The 23,215-nt window shown below is 53.9% G+C and overlaps 1 protein-coding gene across 5 annotated transcripts in view; it reads left to right on the forward strand.

Annotated features, from left to right (window-relative positions):
* AFAP1L2 (actin filament associated protein 1 like 2) overlaps nt 1-22,902 on the forward strand; it is a gene marked incomplete at both ends in the record, with an annotated part of 85,572 nt that extends 62,670 nt beyond the window's left edge. The window contains 16 exons of one of the 5 annotated variants that reach the window (XM_084245627.1): nt 3,761-3,851; nt 5,848-5,931; nt 8,816-9,021; nt 10,170-10,349; nt 13,095-13,184; nt 14,470-14,554; nt 14,930-15,034; nt 15,804-16,015; nt 17,983-18,128; nt 18,751-18,862; nt 19,363-19,596; nt 19,676-19,847; nt 20,108-20,263; nt 21,683-21,876; nt 21,992-22,108; nt 22,876-22,902. In XM_084245627.1, coding sequence (XP_084101753.1) covers nt 3,761-3,851; nt 5,848-5,931; nt 8,816-9,021; nt 10,170-10,349; nt 13,095-13,184; nt 14,470-14,554; nt 14,930-15,034; nt 15,804-16,015; nt 17,983-18,128; nt 18,751-18,862; nt 19,363-19,596; nt 19,676-19,847; nt 20,108-20,263; nt 21,683-21,876; nt 21,992-22,108; nt 22,876-22,902 — 2,211 coding nt within the window. The remainder of the gene's footprint in view (nt 1-3,760; nt 3,852-5,847; nt 5,932-8,815; nt 9,022-10,169; nt 10,350-13,094; nt 13,185-14,469; nt 14,555-14,929; nt 15,035-15,803; nt 16,016-17,982; nt 18,129-18,750; nt 18,863-19,362; nt 19,597-19,675; nt 19,848-20,107; nt 20,264-21,682; nt 21,877-21,991; nt 22,109-22,875) is intronic. The other 4 variants (XM_084245626.1, XM_084245628.1, XM_084245629.1 and 1 more) reach the window with 4 other exon arrangements.
* Between the last annotated feature and the right edge of the window lie 313 nt (nt 22,903-23,215).

The following is a 23,215-nucleotide window of genomic DNA, read 5'->3' on the forward strand; positions in this document are numbered from 1 at the left end:
GACTCCAGCTCGTGGTTTTTAGCAACAGAAAGGCCCAGATTCTGTCATCACAGTGGTAAGCTCCTCTCTCTTTCAGCCCCAGCACGTGGTCAAGGGTCCGTCCCCTCACTCACATCCAGAACGGGGTGGGGGTTCCTGCTGCTGGGTTGTAGGGAGGAAAGGGGCTACTCTGAGTCAGAACTGAAATTTTTCCATCCTGAACTCAGCATCTGCTCCCAAGCCCAGGGCTGTGTGCGGCTCTGGCACAGTAGGGGGTGTTGCTGCCCGGGCCTCTGCGGCTGCTAGTGGGTCAGCACCTGGGGGGAGGGGCAGTCACCAGACAGAGAGCGAGTGCTGACTTGTTCTGGAAATCTGTGTTTCAAGATGTGCTGGAGGGCCCAGGGTATGCAGTGGTAAACACATCAGATCACATGAGTCCCAGCAGCCCCTGGCATTCTGGCGCTGGCCTTTACGCTCACGGTCCTGTCCCCTGTGGCGTGCAGGCTCCAGGATGTGAGGATGCAGGCCTCCGAGCCAGCAGCAGGCTCCCAGCTGCCTCCAGAGCAGTCGTCCTGTGCCAGCCGGAGCTGGGGCCGCTCCGGGCCAGGAGAGGCTTGTGTCCACATAGGAGAGGAACTTGGTGCTGGAATGGGAGAAAATAGCACCACCCAAGAATAACACCATCCCAGGGCGGCCATTCAGACCGTGGTAATTGTTCCTGTGGACAAACTCCAGGCTCTGGGGAGATTTTCAGCAAAACTAGCTGACTTCACAGTCTTCCCTCCTCATGGAATTTCTCTGCTGAGAACCAGGGGCCTGAGTGCAGGTCCCTTACCTGGGTCTCTCCTCATTCAGTCCTGAGCACCATCCCCACCCCAAGGGGCTTCCAGCTGTGGTGTGAGGAAGAGGGATGGGGCATAAACCAGACTCCCCCATCCCTGCACGCGCACGCACACGACTGCTCTCCCTCGGGCTCCTGTCTGGTCACGTTTGGCTGAAGTGGCCACAACTCTTAGTCCAAGGCTCCCAGAGGGGTGGGTCAGGGCGGAGTGGGAAACAGCTGTCTCTTCTGGCTCTGAGGGAAGAGGAGACTCAGCAACAGCCGCAGTTTGGGAGGGAGAGGTGGAGGGAGCAAGGCAGCAAGAGCCTGGAGTGACCCGTGACTCTCAACCCCCCTTCCCTCAAGCTTCAAGTTGGCATGGTGTTGGTCAGTCCTAATGCCCAGCTCCCCAGGGGTTTGTTGGTGACTGCAGCAGAAGGTGAGCTTTGGCCTGGGGTACTCAGTGCCTGTGGCCGGGCCAGGAGTGCGGCCCGTCTCCAGCTCAGGATGCCACAGCTCCTCCTCCAGGGCTGTGGATTCCCCTCCAACCCTGGCGACGTCAGTGGCCAGCAGCCCTGGCCAGCAGGGCTGGTGGAAGGGGCAGCCAGGGGTCCAGAGCAACTTTAGGGACTAGCCAGTGACTCAGGCAGCCGTGACCCTTCCAGGCCACTCTCCACACAGCCACACTCACTCCCAGAGGCTTGCTAGCCCTGTTCATGCTCCCAGCGAGCCCAGGCCGTCCCATCACACCCCTGGAGGCCTGACCTTCATTGGTGCCAGTGTTGGGTGAGCTGCTCTGGAGGGAGACAGCTCACTCCACAGACTTTGCCATATGGGGTTCAGGGAGCTGGGGTCAGCAGATTTACTTGCCTTCATCCAGAACCTTCCATGGTGCACTTAGTACAAAAGAGATACCTCAGGTCAGCTGGGCCACCCCTCACCTTCTACTCTGTTGAATCTAAATCAGAATCGACAAACTGCTGCCATCTGGCTAAATCCACAGCCACCTGCTTTTGTAAATAATGTTTTATTGGGATAAAACCCAATATGTATTATTTTGGATGCTTTTGAACTACGACAGCAGAGTTGAGAAGCTGATCAGAGACCTGGGGTGGCCCCAGATCCTTGAGGTGTGGATTATTTGCCCTTCACAGAGCAAACTTTCTGGCTTCTGGCAGATCATGCTGAGCGGGCAGCTTTCCTCCCTGGCCCTTACTGTGAGCCTCAGAAAGTTAGTTCAGGTTTTGAAGTCAAATCTCTCCTGTGTCACTTCACGTTCCCAATCTCCATCACGATGGTGAGGATGGTAATTAAAATAATAGTCCTTTCTGCTTGATTCTACGTCTTTGTAATTACTGACTTCTTAATTGTTATGCAAAATGCTTTCACCTTTAACTTGACCCAGGTCTGATATTTTGCTCAGCAGCCTGGCGGCAGGCCCTGTGCATCCTTGAGTAAGATGGAGCTCGGTACAAGCCAGGTCAAGTCAAAGTCTACTTTGTATTCCTCCATCTGCCCGTTCACTCCGTAGCGAATATATACATATACCTGGAACTTTCCCCCCTTTGATATCTTTATATTTCTCAGGTTAGTAAAAAGTAGTATTTATTAATAGTGCTGAGCCCAGTTTAATCCTTACCATGGCCCTACCCATGTAACAGGTATTTCTTCTCTCCCTGTTTTATAGTACTGTCCCCCAGGACCTGAGCCCAGGCTCACTGCTCTCCCCTCCATCTCCTGAGCCAGGATTAAGGAACCTATCTCTATCATGGGTTTCCCAAATAAGCTCATTTTCCAAGGCAAGGGTGTCTGGATTACCGCCCCCCCCCCACTCCCATCAGCAGAACAGGGACTTCCAAAGGCCAAGGGGTCTCGCTGAGCTTAGGTCCTCTTGGGGTCCTGCTTTTGCTAAGATCTCATCCCATACCCCTTTACCATAAGAGCCCTCATCTGCTTTCATTTGAGAGTGTCCCAAAGGCCCAGGCCTGCCCCTCACATGGACCACCCAGCATGAGGACTTCTCAAAATCAGGAGGGGCAGGCTTTTGGGTTTTTGCCATTTCTGCTCTCAAGTTATTATGCATATTCTCTTGGCCCTCCTTGGGGTTCCATGAATCGGAAAGAGACCATAGTCTCATGGGGTGACTGGTACACAGTCATGCTCACCAGCAGCTGACCTCTTTTTCCTCCTCTGCTGTTGCCTACCTCATAGTTTAGTGCCCATTTTACAGGTGGGGTCATGGAGGAACAGAACGATCTCAGACTCCATGCTTTACAGCGGCCTAAGTTCTTTATTCTCCAATTGTGCACTTTCCCCTATGCCTCCTAGAAGTTCAGGGCCACCTTTGAGATTCAGTTCAAAGATCTTGCCCTCTGGGTCCCAGCAGTCCTGTTCCCACAGACCTTTGACCTGGTGTGTTCTACACTATTCACCATGCACTTGATTTGAGGACATTTGTCACCTAGTGATTCTTCCTTAGGCTGACTCCTGAAGGATGACCTATGTTTGCTGAACAGTTAAACTTATTACAGCAAAAATTTGGTGCTTAAAAACCTGGTAACCTTCCTCTGTGTGCCTTAGGTCAGCCCTGTCTTTTCAGGAAGTATATGCTATTTAGGAGCCTTAACACCTGCCACGTCATCTGCACCTTTGTCTGGTTGCACGCCACATACACCGCGATTGTGAGGGATGGTTGAGGTTCATTTTGCAGAGGTGTAAGCTGAGGCTTGGTGAGGTTCAGCAATGTGCCCATATTCCTTCATCTGAGTGCAAATTAAATGCTTCAGGGGTGTGTATGGCCAAGGGAGGTCAGTATTCCATGTCTCTTCCTAACTTGCTTTGAAGTTCAGTTGGGTATTTTTTTTCTTTCTGAGTCCCCACCCCTTCCTTTTACCCAAAGGCTTAATTCCAAGTTGTTCCCAGTATATCATATCTGAAAATGTTTATTTGTTCATACCACAGATTCCAGAACGGAAACAGTTCTCCATCCCAAAGATCGAGTCTCCAGAGGGTTACTATGAAGAGGCTGAGCCATATGACATGTCCCTCAATGGTACCTCCTGGGGCCTGGCGGGGGGAGACAGGGAGTGGGGGGTTCGATCGCGTCCTGCACAGATGCCAGTACTAGAGGTGAAGGGCAGCCTGGGCCACTGTGACCAGTGTGGAGGGACAGAGCACTGTCCCTCGCTGCTGCTGGGGACTGGAGGCCTGGAGCCCACCTAGGCTGCCTGCCAGCACGATGCACAGTGAACGGGTTTACTGTGCCCACTGCCCTGCTGGATTCAGCACTGACATGTGCCAGAGGAGGGTGTGTTGGCCCAGGGACACTCAGTTCTTGTGGCCTGGCTGAGCCAGAATGCAATTTCTTCGGTTGGACCACTAGCCACTGTTCTCCACATGGGCTGAGTTTCCAGGAGCGGGAACTCAGCAGCGCTTAGGGGAGCCCAGTGTCACGGCACAGAGATTCTGTGAAGAAAGACCACAAATAAACAGGATGTGTCAGGTACTAGTCAGGTGTTAGGATGGAGGGCAGCAAAGGTGGGGGGGTATTTTAGATGGGGAAGGCTTCTCTGACAGCATGACCTTGAGCTGATTCCTGAATGAAGTGGAAAGTAGGTGGCACAGAAACCTGCAGGAAGAACTTTCCAGACATAGAGTAAAGTATATGCAAAGGCCCTGGGGCAGGAGAGCTCTTGGTACATTTGAGGAATGGTAAGGAAATCAGGTGGGGCAGGGGAGAAAGAGAACATGGACTGTGGCTTTTCACAAAATGAAATGCCCAGCCTTCGGAGGGGTACTTAGAAGTGACCTAACCTTGGCGTTAAAAAGATCTCCTATGCTGTGGAAGCAGGGGAACCTTTTGTCCATAGCCAGTGGGTCTTAGCCTGAGAAGTCAGATCAGAGATGCTCTTGGCGTAGGAATTCTGTCACACAGAAAGGATCTAGAACAGATGACTGTGACCCTATACTCCTGGGCAGCTGGGCATCTGGTCCTCTTCCCTTCCTCTGTGAGTGAAAGATCTTTGAAAGCAGAAAGCAACTGGCAAATACCAAGGGGAGGGTCCCTGGTATGAACTTGGTCCCTGGAATGAACTTGGCCGAGAGGAGCATTGTTGGTTTCATAAAGAACAGAGCCAGGATGAGGTGGGAACCAGATTTGGAGCCTCGTTGGATTCTTCTCGTCTTTCCTCACACTTTACCTCAGGCCTCCAGTCCCGGGAACTGTGTGGGCTGAGGTTATTTTCTTCTAAGAGGGTGGTTTGGTGGGCAGACGTCACTGAACTTGAACCCCTGAGTGAGTAAGGCGTTGCCAAGTCACCGGCTGGGCTGTGATTTTAGACCACAGCCCAGGGCGTGGTGCTGCCGTCTGGATGCGTCTGGAAGGTGAAGCAGTGACTCACCACGGGGAGCACCTTCGCCCCATCTCTCTGGGATGTAGCCAGTGCCAGCTGGGGCCTGCCTCCCAGATGCTCTCGGGGGCGGGGAGGGGGGATGCTGTTTGTGGGCAGACACTTCGTCTCAACACAAACAAGTGCAGAGAAGGACCACGCCTCTTGGTTTCTCTCAACGACTTTGTTTTGACTTTAGCCAGGATGGGGGGGTGTCATACATACAAATGTCCTACTCACAGAACAGTTCAGTGTGGGGTGACAGGTCAGGCAGTAGTTTGGGGACCCATGTTGCTTTTTTGTTCGGACTTGGTCAGCCTCTAGAGCCACCGAATCCTCTGCAGAGTGAGTAGAGCACCCCGTGTGCTTCTTAAAAGCACCAGCCGGAAGTAAGCCCCCTAGTTTCTGCCCACATCCCATAGGTGAAAGCAGCCACGTGGTCCTTTCTTGGATGTAGAGCAGCAGGGAAATGATGTGCTTGGGCAAAATGGGGTCTCTCCTTGCTTGCCCGCACCTCTGATAGGAAAGCACCAACTTCTGGGGGACAGGCAGCGTGTCGCCCCACCTGGGCCTCTCTGTGTCCCTGAATTTGGGTCTGTCCCACTCTTCACCTTGTCTCTCTCCACCTTGCCTTTGTCTGTGCTTCTGGACACCACACAGGGCACTCTGGCACATTTCTCCCCACCGGGGTCCCCAGATGGGCGCAACTTCCTGAAGGAGTCATCTATGCCACCATCACCTTGGGTACTGCTCGTCCCCACTGCTGGAATGCCAGTGATTCTGTGCCTGCTGCCTGGCTGTCAGAGATGGGGTGCACGCACCGGGGCGGCCACTGCCCTTTTTCCATCCTGCATGGGCATGCCACGTGCCAGGCTTCCAGGAGGAGACTAAACCTGCTGTCCGCAGACTCCTGCCTGCAGCATCCAAAATGCATGGCTGAAGGGCCCAGGGCGGTGCGTGCTGTTTCTGCTTGCTGTCCCTGAGGACGTGCAGGATGCAGTGGGGTGCAGCCCACCTGGGGATGGCAAATGGGGATGGAAGTATCTGAGCATCTTACTCTTTCTCACCCTGCAGCCTCTGGGGGCCAAGCATCTGTTTGATGCTTATGGTGGTACGGTGGCTACGCTTAGGGTGAATCAACACGTTTGTCTGGAATTCCCTCTACACTACTCAGGGTAGCTTGAAGTACTGTGATTTGCTGCATCACAGTTAATGTCCCCAGCCCCTTTAGCTTCCCCCTAGGTCAGCAAGATGTTCCAGTTCTCCATGAAACACAGGGGGAGCCCAGAGGCACAAAGAGATTCGCCCAAGTTCTGCACACAAGATCACTGTAGCCTCCCTTGTTAACTTTTGTTACATCCCCATGGCCTGTTCACCTCCTCCTCCCGCTTGTACAGATAATGCTATAAAATGAGGACTTTTTTTTTTTTTTTTTTTTCAAAATAACCCTGATCAAATCAGCCAGCTCTAGTTGTCTGAGTGCTGATCTGTTTCCCTAAACAATGTATTTATTTTTTATTTTTTTAAGATTTATTTATACAAGAACTGGGGTATAGGCCAGAGGTGCGGGAGGGTGAGAGGATTCGCCAAAGACAGAGCGGGCAGCAGAACAGGCAGACGGACCGAAGACACTGCTGAAGGGAGCAGCGGGCAAGGCAGGAGAGGTCTGTCGCGCTATGTGGTCATCTCCCTGGCCGGCTGGGAATCGAACCTGTGCTGCAGAGGCTGCAGACAGCTTCACAGCACTGTGCTCAACCCCCTGCACCACTGGGGAGGCCTCCCTAAACAATTTCAACTGTGCTTTCTTGCATCCTATCACGGGCAGATGAGTGCAGCATTCTTGCTGGTGATATTTGCATGGTTTGCTCCTTGGGAGATGAAATCACGCCTCTCCCAGCCTCTGCCTGCTGAGTGTTCGTTGCAATTGAATGACTATCCTAGTGCATGTAACCCTCTCCCCTTTTTTAAAAAACTGCTTTATGAGGATAAACTCCCAGGGCTAGGACTTTTGGGTCAAAGGGCTTGGGTGTTTTTATGGCTCTTAAAACAACGGGCTGCCAGATTGTCTTCTGTGAAGCCTGCATTCATTCACGTTCCATGAGCCGTAGAGTTCAGGATCCCCTGCCGCGTGGCCCTGCTATTGTCAGCCTTGGCTTATTTAGTAGGTATAAAGTGATGACCTCTGCAACTTTTTAAATTAAACCACGAAGGTGAGTAATACTCTGCTTTTAAAGAAAAGTGATATTAAAATATTCCAAGTGTTATTTTAAAAAATGAAAACACATTTTTCACTGCTATTGTGGTTAGAATTAACTGTGCTGTGGTCTCGTAACGTTTTCCTGAATTCTGATTCTGACGTGAGTCGCTGTTAGTGCACGGGGAGCAAGCTGTGTAGGTAGGAGGGCCTTCCCGCTGGGCGGTCGCTTTTCTGAAGTGTCACCAGGAGGACAGAGGTATCACTCCCTGACATGGGACAGAACATGTCTGTGGAAGTCACAGGAAAGTATATGGAGGCCCCACATTCTGTTTGGGGCTACCCAAGAAGGGAAGGACTAGCCCCCCATCCAGCAGTAGTGAGCTTCTCACCCGTGGCCAGTTGAAGCAGCAGCTGGAGCAGCCCTCAGGTTATGGCAGACAGGACAGGATGCCTGTGCTGAGCCAGGCCTAGGACGGAGTGTCCCCAGGCCCTCTCTCCTCCATGTCCTGCTTTTGGGGGTTTATTGATGGATTTTTTTCTTCACATAGCTTTTGTTGGGGCTGGAGAGTGCAGGGAAGCCAGAGAACAGAGCTGCTCTTGCAGGGTAGGGGCAGAGGTGGGGGTGTGTGGAGTAAGCATAGATCTGGTGTGGTTTGTGCCATGAGAGCATTGGGATTCTGAGAACCAAACAGAAAGGTGTGCGGGGCTTTCTGCCAGAGGTGGAGAGGGTGGGGGGTCTGAGCTGGCAAGCGGTAGTAGAAGCAAGTTCGCGCTGGAGGTGCTAGTGGGAAGAGGAGACCCATGTCTGGGGCGGGAGGGGGTGCAGAGTGGGTGTTTAGGGCTGGGAAGGTGGGGCACTGTCTCCTGCTCTGTCACCCTTTCTTTTCTGGAGCCACACCTCCTCCCTTGTTGAGGGACAGAATCAGGGAAGGCTGGGCCCAGTGCAGGCAGCTCATGGAAGCTGCCTTGTGTGTAGCTCTGGGCCCAGAGGTGGCTCCTCCTCCTTCTGGAATGACAGAGCACCAGGCCCCAAAGAGCCTGGAAGCTCCTCACCCCACTGCTTCATCCTCTGGGGGAGGAATGGAGGCCTGGAGTAGGGGACCTGGCTCCTGAGAGCCAGCTACGGTCTGTGGGCACCGTCTTGTTGGAGGTTTCTGGGGAGCCTAAGGTGAAGCAAGGAGAAGGGACAGAATCCTGGGTTCAAGTTGTGTCTGGCCAGAGGCAGCATCCAAGAAACATCACTGGGCAGCTTGGGGGCCTGAAGGTCTGCTGGGGCCTCCGTTGGAGGATGGGGTGTGGCGCCAGGGCTTGCAGAGGCAGTGGGCTGAGGCCGGGGGCCGCTGGCTACCTGGGCCCACAGCCCCACACCCCCTGGACACACACGTTGTGGAGCTGCCCGTTGGGCTGTGATTGAGTGGGTCTCCCTTGCAGAGGACGGAGAGGCCGTGAGCAGCTCCTACGAGTCCTACGACGAGGAGGAGAGCAGCAAGGGCAAGTCGGCACCGCACCAGTGGCCCTCGCCGGAGGCCAGCATCGAGCTGATGCGTGATGCCCGCATCTGCGCCTTCCTGTGGCGCAAGAAGTGGCTGGGACAGTGGGCCAAGCAGCTCTGCGTCATCAAGGACACCAGGCTCCTGGTCAGTCTCCTCGCGTCCTGTCGGGGCTCCTCTCTTTGGCATGAGGGTGGGGGCTGGGGGAGAGGATCCTTGACTCCAGGTGGTTGGAATGTTTTATATCAGATTTCGTGTCTCTTCCTAACCCGAGAGTATTTGCAGACCTTGTGTGCGTGGGTGAATGTGCCTTCTCGTAACCAGAAGCCTAGTAGTTTCCACCAGACTCCCAGCTGGCTGGGATTACTGTCCACTCCCCCCAGGCCCAGCCTAGATTCTGCACCTCCCCCACCCCGATCGTTTTGTCCCCTGTTCTGAGTCCCCCTCCTCACATCCAACCACTGGGGGTTTGGAGCAGAGCCCGCTGTCCAGCCAGGGCCCACCCCAGCTGCCCCCCTCTGCCCCAGCCCTGGCTACAGCTCTCATCTGTAGAGCAGGAGAATCACAGGCATCTTCTCAGAGGTTGCAATCTTTTGAGTTGCTGATTGAAGACAAGCCCCAGAAAGTGCTACCGCTAACCACAGCCCTGTCTCTGTTACTATAAATTAAAATTCCATTTTGTGTCCTGACTTGAAGTCCCGTGGAATTGTTATAACACCCTATCTCCACTGGCTACATCTGTGCTGATGTTTTCAGGTAATCGTGTTAAGCAGCCCTGAAAGGATCCCCCATTTTATAAATGTCAAACTGAGGGGCAAAGTCCCTTTACCCTCTTTGAGGAAAGAAGTCCTTTCCTTTCTTTGCTTGCATATCATCTCCCTACTGAGCTTCGTCTGCGTTCCTTCCGGACCTCTTGCTGTCAGGCTGAGCAAGACATGCAGAGAGGTCAAGAAACAGGAAAATCGCTTTCCACCCTGGTTACTGAGAGTGGCCCAGGAAGGACATGTTTTAGGATCTAGCCTTGGCCTGCATTGAGGTTGAAGCAGCTGGGATAATCCTGGGGCATTCCTGGCCAGGGCAGGTGAGGTGGGGCTGGAAGGCCAGGGGACCTTCTGCCTGGTCACTGTGATACTGAGCACGAAACGAGGTCATGGGCTTGCACCAGGGAGTGCAGCTGATAGGTTTGCTGGGCACAGCCATGCTGAGTGGGCCCTGCAGCCCACAGCCCTTCCTCTGCAGAACCTGGCAAGGCCTGGCACTGCTGGCAAAGTAACATGCCATCTTTCTTCCTGCAGTGTTACAAATCCTCCAAGGACCACAGCCCGCAGCTGGACGTGAATTTGCTGGGCAGCAGTGTTGTTCACAAGGAGAAGCAAGTGCGGAAGAAGGAACACAAGTTGAAGATCACGCCAATGAATGCAGACGTGATCGTGCTGGGCCTCCAGAGCAAGGACCAAGCTGAGCAGTGGCTCAGGGTGAGTGAGGCGACCAGGTTTGCTCCCCTCTAGAGCTCCCAGGGGCTCCTGCAGTTCTGCTCCCCAGCTTTTTCCAAGAGGCGTGGACATTTTGCCAAGGGGAAGGGGCATCTGATTCTTCAAGTTCCTGGGCTGTCTGAGTGGGGGCCAGCAGTTGTAGGGAGGCGGATCCCCAGGCTCTGCAAGTCTGAACACTGCTTGGTGGCCTAGGCTGGGGCTCAGAGAAATCCATTTGCCTCTAGTGAGACATCACCAGCCTCTCCACTAAACAGTGGACCTCGCTGTCCTTGCTCAGGGGCTGGGACTGTGCACGTTGAGCAAATGTGACCCTCCCAACCACACTGGGGAAAGCTGGGTGATGTCAGCATCCCCAATTTACAGGAATGGGGATTAAGGCTCAGAGGGAGGAGGTGGCAGTCAAGGTCACCTGGCAAAGGAGTGGCAGATTAGATTTCACAGCCAGGGCCATCTGGCCACAGTCCTGTGAGTTCTGCCCATGACGATGAGGCCTCTGGGAGGGACTTGCCTGCTCAGTGTTAAAGACGAGATTCCTAGTTCCAGGGGGTAGAAGGACTGTGCCAAGCAGGCGCCCATAGTTCAAAGGGGTCTCCCAACCTAGCAAGACGCCTGATGAAGCCAGTGAGAGCGAAGCACTGCCCTCCGGCCCTCTGCCCCTGCCTCCTGCCACGCCGTGTGGATGTATTTCCAGTGCAGGTGCATCATCTCCATCTTCCACCCAGGATGTGGCTCCAGTGAACATAACTTTGGTGAACTTGTCAGAAAAGACCTGAACCACCTCCTTTAAACATAGCTGAAGGGTTACCATGGCCAGTGAGGTTTGTGGCTCAGTTTTGCAAATCTCCATGGGGGTTCCTGCGAGACTGTTGCTGCAGAAGGTTGAGCTAGGCTATTTAAGAGCATGGTTTCTGGGTTCATGTCTTGCCTTCACCCCGTTGAGCTGAGTGATCTTGGGCCAGTTCATGCCTATGTGGTACTTAGCAGAGTATCTAGCATAGACTGAGTATTCCTTGGCTAGTACAGGCAACAGGTGCAGAGAGAGTTAAAGCTTTGACCAGGGCTCTGCACTCCTAGTTTAACTCTCTTCTCTTGCCCAAATTTCCTGTCTCCACTCAGCCCTCTCCCAAGCCCTTCCACCACTATGTGCATGTGTACACACACATACTTGCCCATATGCATACACCTGCATGTGTGCACATGCGTGCATGCACACACACGCTGCACCTGCTCCAGTTCCCAACTCTGTTCTCTGGGCTGCTCAAACCCACCTGTCCTTCCCCAGACCCCTGCCTTCCTCCCCAGTTCTCACACCCTCTTCCAAAGACTCCTGGCCCCCACAGCCCTGCTGATGGTTTCAAAGACAAAAAATGCTTTCAGAAGGCACAGCCCCTTTCAGACTTCACACAAACCCTTTCCACCCACTCAGATGAGCACGGAAGGGGTGCGGGCCGGAAGTCCTGGCTCTCAGAGGCCGTGCACTCTTGCTGGCTGCTGATGCTGGCTATAAAGAACTCTGAAGCAGCAGCATCTGTTCAGTCAAATCTGTGTTACCTGGGCCTATGCGTCCAACTCTCTATCTCACCTGTGCCCACAGGGTAAGACAGGTAAATGCCAGGAAAGGGGAGTTGCTGAATAGGATGCAAGGCTCCCAGAAAAGGAAGGTACAAGACAGAACCTCCCCAGAGAAGCGAGGCACCCTGAAGCCCAGACTCCTGGTTAGTGCACTTGCCCTGGGCAGGGCGTTCCTGGGTCCAGTCCCCAGTAAAGATGAGCTGGGCACTTTTAGCATGAGTCCTCACAGCTGCCTGTGGTGTAATTTGGTGTCCCGAATTACAGATGTGTGGACTGAGGCCCATGGTCACGTGACTAATGGCTGGCTCCAGGGCCTGCTCTGTACCACAGCACCCTGGGACATACTTGGTTCACCATGTAGACCCAGAACCCAAACTGGAAGCAGTTTAGGAAGTAAGAAAGGCTTTAAGGGTCCTGTCCCCATAGCTACTGCTCAGTGACTTTTTGATTTTCAAATGCATTTACATAAACTGGTGGTCGCCATGTCTCTTCCTGAGTGTATCTGCAGGGGACCTCTGGGTGGGCAGCATGTTACAGCTGGCCTAGCTGTTACCTCTGGGACTCCCCACATGGCCCCTAGCTCAGAGCAGGGTGCTGCTTAATATAGCCAGAGCTGCCCCTGACCCCGGTGCCCCCAGCCCAGGCTCTGGGGTGCCAGCTAAACAGGTTCCTTGCTGAGGAAGGTAGGGCAGCCTGTGATGGGCCAGTCTGGAGAACAGATCCAGAGCCATGTGGAGCCACGGCAGCTGGTGGGCCTACTCCCCAAGCGTGGGGGGGCTCCACAACAAACCCCATAGCCGCTGGAAAGCCAGTGGGCAGGTGCAGCTCTCCATCACAGCCACAGAGCAGAGACCCCCAACCAGGGTGGCAAAGAGGGGCTCTCAGAGTTGAGGGATGGCTACTCTGGCTGTCTCTGGGCTTTTCTACCAACCCCCCATCCCCTGGCCCATCCCCAGGAGATGTGGGAGCTGGCAGGAGGGAGGGCATAAGGAGCTAGCCCCCCATCCCACTGTGGCCTGCCAGCTGGGTCCTGGGGCAACATGTATGGGGAAGGCGGGGGAGGCTCCATTCCCTGGACCCCTGCCTCTTCTCTCTGACCTCCACCCACTCCCTCCTGACCTCGAGCTTCCGCTCACGGCCTCCCTCTTCCCTCAGGTCATCCAGGAGGTGAGTAGCCTGCCTTCAGAAGGAGCGTGCGAGGGGAACCAGTACACCCCAGACGTCCCATGCCTGAACTGCCAGAAGGTACGTCTCCACCTGGCCCAGAATGAACTTTTCCATTTGTTCCCCATAAAAATTAAAAGTGTAAATTTGGGGGCTTTGTTTTTGCATTTTGGCCCAGATTGTGAAGCAGTATGCCGCCTGGTGGCTGGGCAGTCACTGCAGCTTGGCTGGCACATGGATGAAATCGATACAGACCTAAAGATAGTCTTGCTTCGGGGGAAGCCTTAGTGGGCCAGAAGAGAGTGTCCTCCACTTAAAGAGGGAGATTTGTTTGTCGAGTCGCTTCTGTCCACTAATTCTCACCGTAGTGCTTCTCAGTGTTGGCCCCGACCCTAGAGAGCTCATGTGCGCGGGGCCGTGGGGCACTGCCTAAGGGTCAAAGCCGAGCGAGGCGGCTGGGTGCTGGCTGAGAGGCAGGCCCCCACCCCCGGTTACATTTCACATCCCCGAGTATCAGCAGGTGGGTGCCCTGAGGCCTAGGCTAGCTCACGAGAGCTAGAGGGTCACTGCTCCTCACCTTGGGGTCCCCGCCTCTGACAGGACAGCAGGGGGAGGCTGGCTGTTTTTTGGAAAGGCATAGGCCATTCCCCATGAAGGAACACCCACAGCCTTCCAGGAGGACTGAAGAGGGGGTTCTCATTGTCTCTTTGTTCTTTCCTCACAAACAAGACAAAAGACACGTAAACTGGGGCCTCTTCCCATGCGGGTGGGAAACAGCTCTACCTAAGGACCGCCAGGCATCTCCATCCTGGTCTCCGCCTCAGGCTGGTCGGTTGGCTGGGAGCCCCTCAACTTGTTTCTGGAGTGGGAGTTCTCTAGAAGCAGCTTGACGGGCATGTTCAGTTCTCCTCATGCTCACAGCAGCCAACAGACTCTTCCCGTGACGGTCTACTCCCTGGGGATGCAGCGGGGCTAGTATCCCTGTCCACACACGCAGGGCAAGGCTCAGAGGGGCTGGAGCGTGTTCAAGCCATGACTGGGGCCATGGTCCAACCCTGTGTAGACAAGGCTTATCTCCCAGGGCCTTCAGGCCGCTCCGGGTGTGGATTGTTCCAGTTTAACCATCAACGGCAGTGGAGATGCCATCTCTAATGCCACCCCAGGACTGGCTGCCTTTCTGCGTGCAAGGCCCCTGCATCTGGGGAAGGTACTCTGGGATGGGGCAGAGAGCCTAACAAGGCAGGTCCTCCGAGAGCCCCAGAGGGAAGCCTGGACCTGGACTCCAGGGTGACCTCTGGCCTCCGTTTACATCCCTTAACTTGTGGTCTCTGGGTCAGGCGAGGTCACCACTTTCTCTTCTCTGCAGGCAGACATACCGGAGAAGTACCTGTCGGGCTCAGAGTACGGCAGCTCTGTGGATGGCCCCCCAGAGGTCCCAGACACCAAAGATGGTACCGCACCCGTGGCTCTCAGCCCAGGTTGGGGGCGGGGGGCGGCATTCCAGGTGGGAGACCCGGCTCAGCCAGCTTTGACAGCTGATTCTAATTTGCCCTGCAAATGCTGCAGCTGACAGATCCAGGAACAAAGATAAAATCAAATTGAAGTTAAGTTGCATGCATTGCTGGAGGGAGCAGGTCCTTTTCAGCTCTTCTTGTTTGCTCATCCTATTTTGACATAGCCCACAGAGAGTCTCAAGGGCTGACATACTTTATGAGACGTGGTGGCCCCTCGCTGGTCTGTGAGGGCGTGTGCAAGGGGCAGATGGTGCGGAGAGGGGGGCAGCAAGCTATGTGCAATGCTGATGGCTCTTCATTTCTCCTCGACAGTCAAGAAGAAGTCTTCTGCTGGCCTCAAACTGAGCAATCTCATGAACCTGGGCAGGAAGAAATCCACCTCGCTGGAGCCTCCGGAAAGGTCCCTCGAGACATCCAGTAAGGTTCCAGGCCACCTGCAGGAGCAGAGGGCTCTCCCCAGGCCGGAGCCCGTCTCCAGGAAGGCCACTCAGGCGGGCTGTTCAGGGCTGGTTTCGAACCTGTCCAGGGCAGGGTTGCTGGCAGCCCAGTCTCCTTTACATTTGCTGCAGGTGATGCTTAGTGCCTCACCTGTCTGTCTCGCTCCATGCTGGCTGCTGTGTGGAAGTGAAGGTGGACCGATGGTTGTCTTCCTCAGGGTCTTTAAAATACATGCACTTGATCAATACGTGGGGAGCGATACGTGGGGAGCGTGGCAGACAGTGTTAGGGAAGTGGAACCCAGAGGGCAGAGGACAGGAGGGATGCCGGCTCATACCCATGACCACAGCTGTGCGACGTCAATGGGTGTTGGGACGCGGAGGCGGAAGGAAGCCTCCCCATTCTGTGGTCAGGGATGGCTTCCTGGGCCTGTGCCTGGAAGGATGGATCGGGGCCGAAGTGGAAGACGCAACCACTTCCGTCTGGACAGCCTTTTCCCCAAAACTAGCAGAGCCATGTGGCCCACCTTCAAAAGATTCATGTTTACCTGAAGGAAAGAAATCTGAGTCACAGCTTCTAGGAGGTCAGGCTAAGTGTTGGAGCTGAGATTCTGGGGGACTCAGGAGGACCAGCAGTAGTGGTAGTCCTAGACACCCCGTTCCCGGCCGTGGCCACCTACAGCACGTCCCCTCCTGCAGCTGCCCCCACCTCCGCCCACCCCCTCCTGCAGCTCTGTTCCCCCCCTGCAGGCTACCTGAACGTGCTGGTGAACAGCCAGTGGAAGTCGCGCTGGTGCTCCGTCAGGGACAGCCACCTGCACTTCTACCAGGACCGGAACAGGAGCAAGGTGGCCCAGCAGCCCCTCAGCCTGGTGGGCTGCGAGGTGGTCCCAGACCCGAGCCCCGACCACCTCTACTCCTTCCGCATCCTCCACCACGGCGAAGAGCTGGCCAAGCTGGAGGTATGGCTGGCAGGGGGAGGTGGGCACAGCCAGGGCGTGGAGGTCATAGCTGCTTTGCCGCCATCCTGCAACCTGTAATCCTACGGGGTGATTCAGCTTGGTCCCATGTTATTTTTACTTTCTTTGCCTGAGATTGTTTGCATTTGAAAAAAAAAAATTCCATTCGCTTTCTGACCTCAGGGTGGTTGAGTTATAGGAGCGGGACAATGAGCTGCTTCCTGTCTTAGGACTGGAGGAGTATTTATAACCTCTGAGCTGCGGGAGAAACCCATGGACTCTGAGTGGGGCTGATTTCCTTCGTGTGTCACCAGATGTGGTCCGGCACATAACAACGGGCGTTAGGGCTTATCTCAAGAATTACGTTTGTAATGCAGTGATGTTTCTCCTGCTTGATGTCATGCTACATTTACAAAAACAAGAAGTGACATAATGTGTGTCCCTGCTGGGAGGGCGGTCAGAGCTCTATGAATACCCAGGCGCACACCCTCTCTGTTCATCTCTCCACCCTCCAGCCAGGGGGCTACATCCAAATTCTGCTGCAAGACTGCCCTCTGCTGGCTGAAAATCCATAGCCCACTTGCTTCCCAGGGACAAGCCTGTATTTGTCTGTCCCTAGGTCCCTGTCCGCTTGGAGCTTATGTTCTGGTGTGAGAGTTAGATGTTATTCAATTAATTACCCAATAGGTGTCATAATGGTGGAGCAGGTGCAGGTAGAGGTGGGGGGAGTGATCCTGAGTATGGCACCCCTGAAGGGGTTAGATTGAATTTTTTTTAATATTTTATATAATTCTTACATCATTTTTCATATTGGCACAATGTATGCATTTTCACTTTGGTTATATTCCCGATACAATTGCACCCCCCTTATTTTGAGCCTAATCCTTCCTCTCCCCATTCTCCCTCCCTCCCCCATAGTGTCTCTGGTTTATAGTTGCTTGTTGATTTTGATTTTTTCTTTATTGTAGTCAGTCTTTTTCCTGGTCCCTTATTTGGGGATCATGCTCAGCGAAATAAGCCAGAAAGAAAAAAAAAAAAATACCGGATGGTCTCACTTGTAGCAGGAATTTAGAAAACCTAAATAAGGGGGTCATATTGAATTTCAAGGTGTTTCTCCAGCTGCCGGAGGTGGGGTGCTGAAACGAGATTGGCTGTGACAGTCACCCAGGGCAGAGATGAGGTGGCCGGCAATAGAGGGTGTTCATGAAAAGCTATGCTGAGAATAAAGGGTGCAAAGGAAACCGCTGGAAGCCAGATTGGGCACGGAGCAGCCCCCCTGGTTGGGGAGCGTAGCACCAGGGGTCGAGCTGTGCTGTGTGATGCTTTTCCTGATGAAAGTGAACTTGTAGCATATATAGGATTCTGTGTTTCTCGTAATAGAGGGAAGAAATCATGTTGGCATTTTAGTAGAAAAAGCCAGTATACTCAATTAGAATGCATTTGGTTGGCCTGGAAAAATGTCAGGCACCAAGTTCAGTGGGAATTAGTTCATGATCACAGCTAGCTGCCCTGGTGTGGGTGTTTAAGACAGCTTGGCTTTATTGAAGCAAGCAAGAAAAATTTGAATGCTGTTATTTCTGCTAGAATCCAAGCAGTCGGCCATGTACGGACTAGACCAGGGTGATAAAATGATATGATAGTTCATAAATTAGAGGTGCCGATCTGAAGCAATTTCCACTGGTCCATTTTAGCCTTCTGGAAATACCTGCATATAATCACGTGGGACAAGTGTCCATGCTATCACTGTAGTATGTGGTGTCCATACTATCACTGTGGGGCCCCAGAAGGGAATTTATTTTCCAGTGGCAGGAAGTATCCGCATCCTGGGTGGGGAGTGGTAGGTGCCAGTAAAATGAGGGAGCATGGCCGGGGTGCTCTCAGAAGCAGTGCCCACGTGGGCATCTCAGGGGGTGCCACTGGGGAGAAGGCATCCTCCAGACCTGCTCAGAGCCTCCCTGTCTTCCTTCCAGGCCAAGTCTTCCGAAGAGATGGGCCACTGGCTCGGCCTACTGCTGTCCGAGTCGGGCTCCAAGACAGACCCGGAAGATTTCACCTACGACTACGTGGACGCGGACAGGGTTTCCTGTATTGTCAGTGCGGCAAAAAACTCTCTCCTGTGAGTACTATGGACACCCTCCCATGTCAGCTTCCGGCCCCCAGGCTGAGGCTGAGAACTTGGCTAAGACTCTGTGGCCCCAGCCTACTCCTCAGCAGAAGGCCCAGGGCCGCCGCTGGAAGCCAGCCCACGTGGCCTCTGTGGCTTTGTTCAGATGTGCTCCAGATCCTGTGCCAGAGTCCCCGCCCTTTCTGGCCACCCCCTTTTGCCTGCATCCTTCACAGGGACCCCAGCAATTCTGAAACATGCAGGGGAAAGTGGCGATGGGGGGGGGGGCTGGCCCCGCCCGAGATGGAGCTGGTTTATGTGCAAAGCAGGGCGGGTGTCTTACCCCAAGTATCCAGCGAAGATGGTGTGAGAAAGGCATTTGTCATCGGAAGGAGATCCACAAAGGGAGGAATCAGGGCAAGAAGATGGCAAAAGGATCCCATGAGGGAGGGCAAGGGAATTTGTATTCCTGGGAGAGAAGTTGGGAACCGAGAGTTCTAGAGGAAAGGCGCCGGCAGAGCAGGAGACACACCAACAGGATGGGGCTGGTTTTGTGAGGATCACACTGCTTGGTGTCTGCACAGCCCGAGGCCCTCCCCGCCCTGTGCTGACCCCTCTCTCACACTGTCTCCAGGCTGATGCAGAGAAAGTTCTCGGAGCAGAACATGTACATCGATGGCTTGCCCAGCCAGGCCCACGAGGAGCTGCTGTATGACGACGTGGAGATGGCTGAGCTGACGGCAGTGGTAAGGATGCTGCAGGGAGTGGCCTGGGTCACCCAGGCCGCCTTCTGTCATGCCCGGCCCCCATAGAGAGGGTCAGATCACCACACACATGGGTTCCAGGTCACCCACAGGGCAAAGATTTAGGTGTGGCAGCTCGTCTTCTGTACCTGGGCTGTGCCTCCACCTGGCCGGGGGTTTGTCAAGGACAGAACAGCTGGTGCCTGCCTTGTGGGCCACGGTGCCGGGGTCAGGAGCTGTGACGCCCATGGCAGCAGGTTTGTCACTGGCACTGAACCCTCTGTGCTGAGGGCTGGCGTGGACGCGCTCATTTAACCCTGACCGCTTTATATACTACAGTTTTCTTTACAGATGCGGTAAGATGCAGGACAGGGTGTCCCGCATCTAGGCCTTGATCCCAGCCTCCTTGCTCAATAGGAGCTTCCCTAGGAGGAAGGCCCCACCAGCATGAGGCAGGGCCGGGGTGGGAGGCAGTGGGGAAAGCACCCAACTTTCCTCAGCAGGTGGAACCCCCCGAGGAAGCCGCTCCTGTAACAGGTGCTGAGAACGAGGCCGACCGATTGTACCTGGACCTCACACCTGTCAAGTCCTTCCTGCACAGCCCAGTTGGTGCCCAGGCCCGAGCCTCCTCCCCTACGCTGCCTCTCCTGGAACTCCCAGCTGATGTCCTCTTCCGCCCTAGCTTAGATGAGGCTTTTGTGAAGTCTTCAGAGACTCCCGAGTTACAGGTACAGCAGGTACAGGTCGTCCCCCAGGTGAGCCAGCCCTGCCTTCCCAGGGGCTGTGCTGAGGCATATTTGCTTTCTCCCAAAACAGATGCAGGGGCTGAGTCCCGAGCCTGGGGAGCCTTCCCTGAGAATCACAGCAGTCAAAATCCAGACTGAACAGCAGAAAATCTCCTTCTCACCAAGCTGCCCTGATGCTGTAGCTGTCACCCCAGTCGGGCCCAGCTCACCCGTAAAAGACAGGTTGAAGACCACCTCTGCAGGTACCAGCGCTAGACAAGAGTTGCAACCATTTAGAGATGTTAGTCCCATTCCTGGCTTTCAGATGAAGGAACAGAGGTTCAGACAGGTGAAGGGACTTGCCCAAGATCACACAGCACAGAAGGGCTCGTTTGCTGTCACTGCCAGGCTGGCCAGGCCTGCTCCACTGCCAGAGCCCTGGGTTCTGTCCAAGCCACTCAGTGGGAGGGAGACTCTCTCCTAGTCCAGCCCAGCTGACCTTGGGGTTCCCTCCTCCCTGTAGAGATCAAACTTGGCAAGAATCGGACAGAGGCTGAGGTAAAGCGGTACACCGAGGAGAAGGAGCGGCTCGAGAAGCAGAAGGAAGAAATCCGGGGGCACCTGGCCCAGCTTCGGAAAGAGAAGCGGGAGCTGAAGGAGACTCTGTCAAGATGTACAGGTGGGTCCTTTCAGGCAAAGACACGACCTGTGCACTTGGCTTTCAACTCCCCTTTCAGCCTCAGAGGTAGACGCTCCTCTCCCTCCTATCTATGCAGAGACACTTAACCTAAACAGAGGTCGCTGGAAATCTCAAATTTCTACATTTAGACATTTAATTTTCACTCAAAATAACTAATGGGCACTCCCCGGTCCACCTCTTGGCCCTTCGTGGCCAGGACTGAGCCTGTGTCACTGTTCATGTTCTTGCAGGTGCCACGCCTGTGATGCAGCATCCTAAGATGCTTGCAAAGAATTCTGGGTTCTGGGTTCTTTTCCAAATCATCCTCACACATCCATCGGCTGTTCCCTGGCAACTTGCCTCTTACAAGTCTTCCCCAAAGCACTGCCTTCTCCAGGGCACCTCTCCGTGCTCATTCACTATTCCAATTGCCCAACAGCACAGCTGGCATAAGCAGATTTGGGGACAAACCCAGCTGACTCCTAAGAACCCTTTGAGGGCTTTAAAAAATTGCAATTTTGTTGCGCTGTAATTCAGATGATATTTTGACCCATTTTCAGCGCTTACTTCTGGCATATTCATCACTCCCAAAGCAAGGCCAGACCCATTAACAGATCCTCCCCAGCCTTCTTATCCTCGGCGACCTCTCACCTGCTTTCTGTCTTTATAAACGTGTCCCACTGGCTTGGAGGCCTGGGCGCTGTGCAGAGGTAACGAGACAGAAGCTCCTTCCCACCCTGCAGACCTCAGGGCTGGCCTGCTGATGAGTGTGGGGAAACCAAAAGTTATGCAGGTTTTCATCTGGGAAGGGATTTGCACCTCTAGTCCCCTCCCCCATACTGGTCAAGGCTCAACTGTAGTTTATTCTCCTGGCAAATAAGCCCTGCGTATTCTAGGCTGGTAAGTCACAAATGCTAATCCTAAACCACCACAAACATGCTTTGTTTCTGAGTGTGGCCCCTGGGGCTGCTGCTGATTATTATGGCTAGTTATCATGGTGGCTGATGACTTGCACTCGAGACAAGTCCCTAGCAGTGAGCAACTAGGACAGGCCCCCACGAGTCATTCTTGGTGCCACAGTACCAACCTGAGAACCCCGGAAAGCACAAAGGCTTGAGAGGACTTTGAGGGCAGATGAAATAGCCCCTCCATCCTCTCGGGTCATTCTTGTAACCTCTAGGGTTGCTGTTACAATAGCAGATGGCAAAATAACTGAGCGCCTCTAAGAATGTACCAGAAGGGACTCGAGCCTTCCCCCAGCCTGTGGACCATGCTAACAAAGGACTGGGCTTCAGAGCTGCCCCTGCGCCCAGAGGGACATCCCAACTCTGGGGCCTGTTCTGCCAGGGCCCTTACGCAACAGAATATCCTGACCTTGGCTGAAACCTTGCCCTGAAGCTGGCTTAGTTCTTTCTGCAGACAAGGGCATCCTGGCCGGCCTGGAACAGAAGCTGAAAGAAATTGATGAGGAGTGCCGGGTGGAGGAGAGCAAGCGTGTGGACCTTGAGCTCAACATTGTGGAGGTGAAGGACAACCTGAAGAAGGCAGAGGCTGGGCCGGTGACCCTGGGCACCACAGTGGACACCACCCACCTGGAGACCGCAAGCCCCCGCGTGAGTGCCGGGAGCCACAGTTTCTTGGGGCGGCCTGCAGGACCTCCTGCATCTGGGTTGGGGGAGTGGGTCACATTTCAACTGCTCAGGCCTCGCTCTCTCCTGTCACCAACAGCCCAAAGCTGCCACCCCTGCCCCCGACTCTACGCCAGTCAACTCCGCAACAGCCCTTAAGAACAGGCCTCTTTCAGTCATGGTCACCGGCAAAGGCACCGTCCTGCAGAAAGCCAAGGTAAGTCATCACTGCCAGCTTCCTCCAGTGCCACCATGGACAGCAGAGCTGTCCATGTCTGCGGGACAGGGGCTCCATCTAGCACTGACCAACCAGAACTGCGCTTGGTTCAGGTGTTCCTAGTGATGCTACATAAGAATCCTTCAACTACCCACCTCTCGATTATCTGTAGAGTCCAGGGAGAAAACTATAGTTCAGAGACTGACATAACTGGGTAGATTATAAATAAAGTCAGTGATCTGAAGGCCTTCTGCCATTCAAGCCGACAGGTGACGGGTTAGCCTAAATCCCCCCAGCCTGGTGGTGAGTATTCTGAGAGAATGATGCTGTTACTCAGCCTCCCCCCAACCCCCCGAGGATTAAATGCAAAGAGAAAAATCTTTCAGGCGTCTTTGGTAAATGCTTTCCCTCCTGAGATCAGGATCAAAACAAGGATATCCACTCTTGTCACTTCATTCTTTCAGGCGTTTTTGGTAAATGCTTTCCCTGAAAATCTTTACTGTACATGATTAAGTGCCCAGAGCTGCCTTTGTTTTTGGCAAACTCTGCTCACCTGCTGGAGAGATTTGGCGCTGGCTGGCTGAAAGCCTGCCAGCAACGACCTGGGCTATGGGATCAATGTGCTCCTCCCTGGAGCACACAGGGCTGAAACAATTGCTTCTATGCATATTTTTTCCTTACATTTTTCTAAGTATATAGCAGTTGCCATTGAAGACAACTAACTTTCTTCTTTTGGGGGGGTGTTGGCATTTGAAATGATACCCTAGGAATGGGAGAAGAAAGGAGGAAGTTAGGAAACAAGCTTCACCTAAAGACTTTCCTGGGGATATGGATGTCAGTGACAATCCTGCTTCATTAACGTCTTGGTTAAAGCAGCAACTTTGCGAGAGGGTAAGTCTATCTGGAGGAAAAAGCAGTGACTGGGGGACAGTGAATAAAGCCCTTCAGCTAAGAGGAGGCTCTGTCCTTTTCAGAGCCAAAGGAAATGATACAACAAAAAAAGCAGGCTGCTTTGGAGACCTAAATCTATTGAATGCAAACAAGACGTTGCCGTACTTAGGGGTGTTGTTTTTCATCTTTGAAGTTTTTGTCAATTGCTTTATCAAG

This window comes from Talpa europaea (assembly GCF_964194135.1).
Source record: "Talpa europaea genome assembly, chromosome: 10".
NCBI lineage: Eukaryota > Metazoa > Chordata > Mammalia > Eulipotyphla > Talpidae > Talpa > Talpa europaea.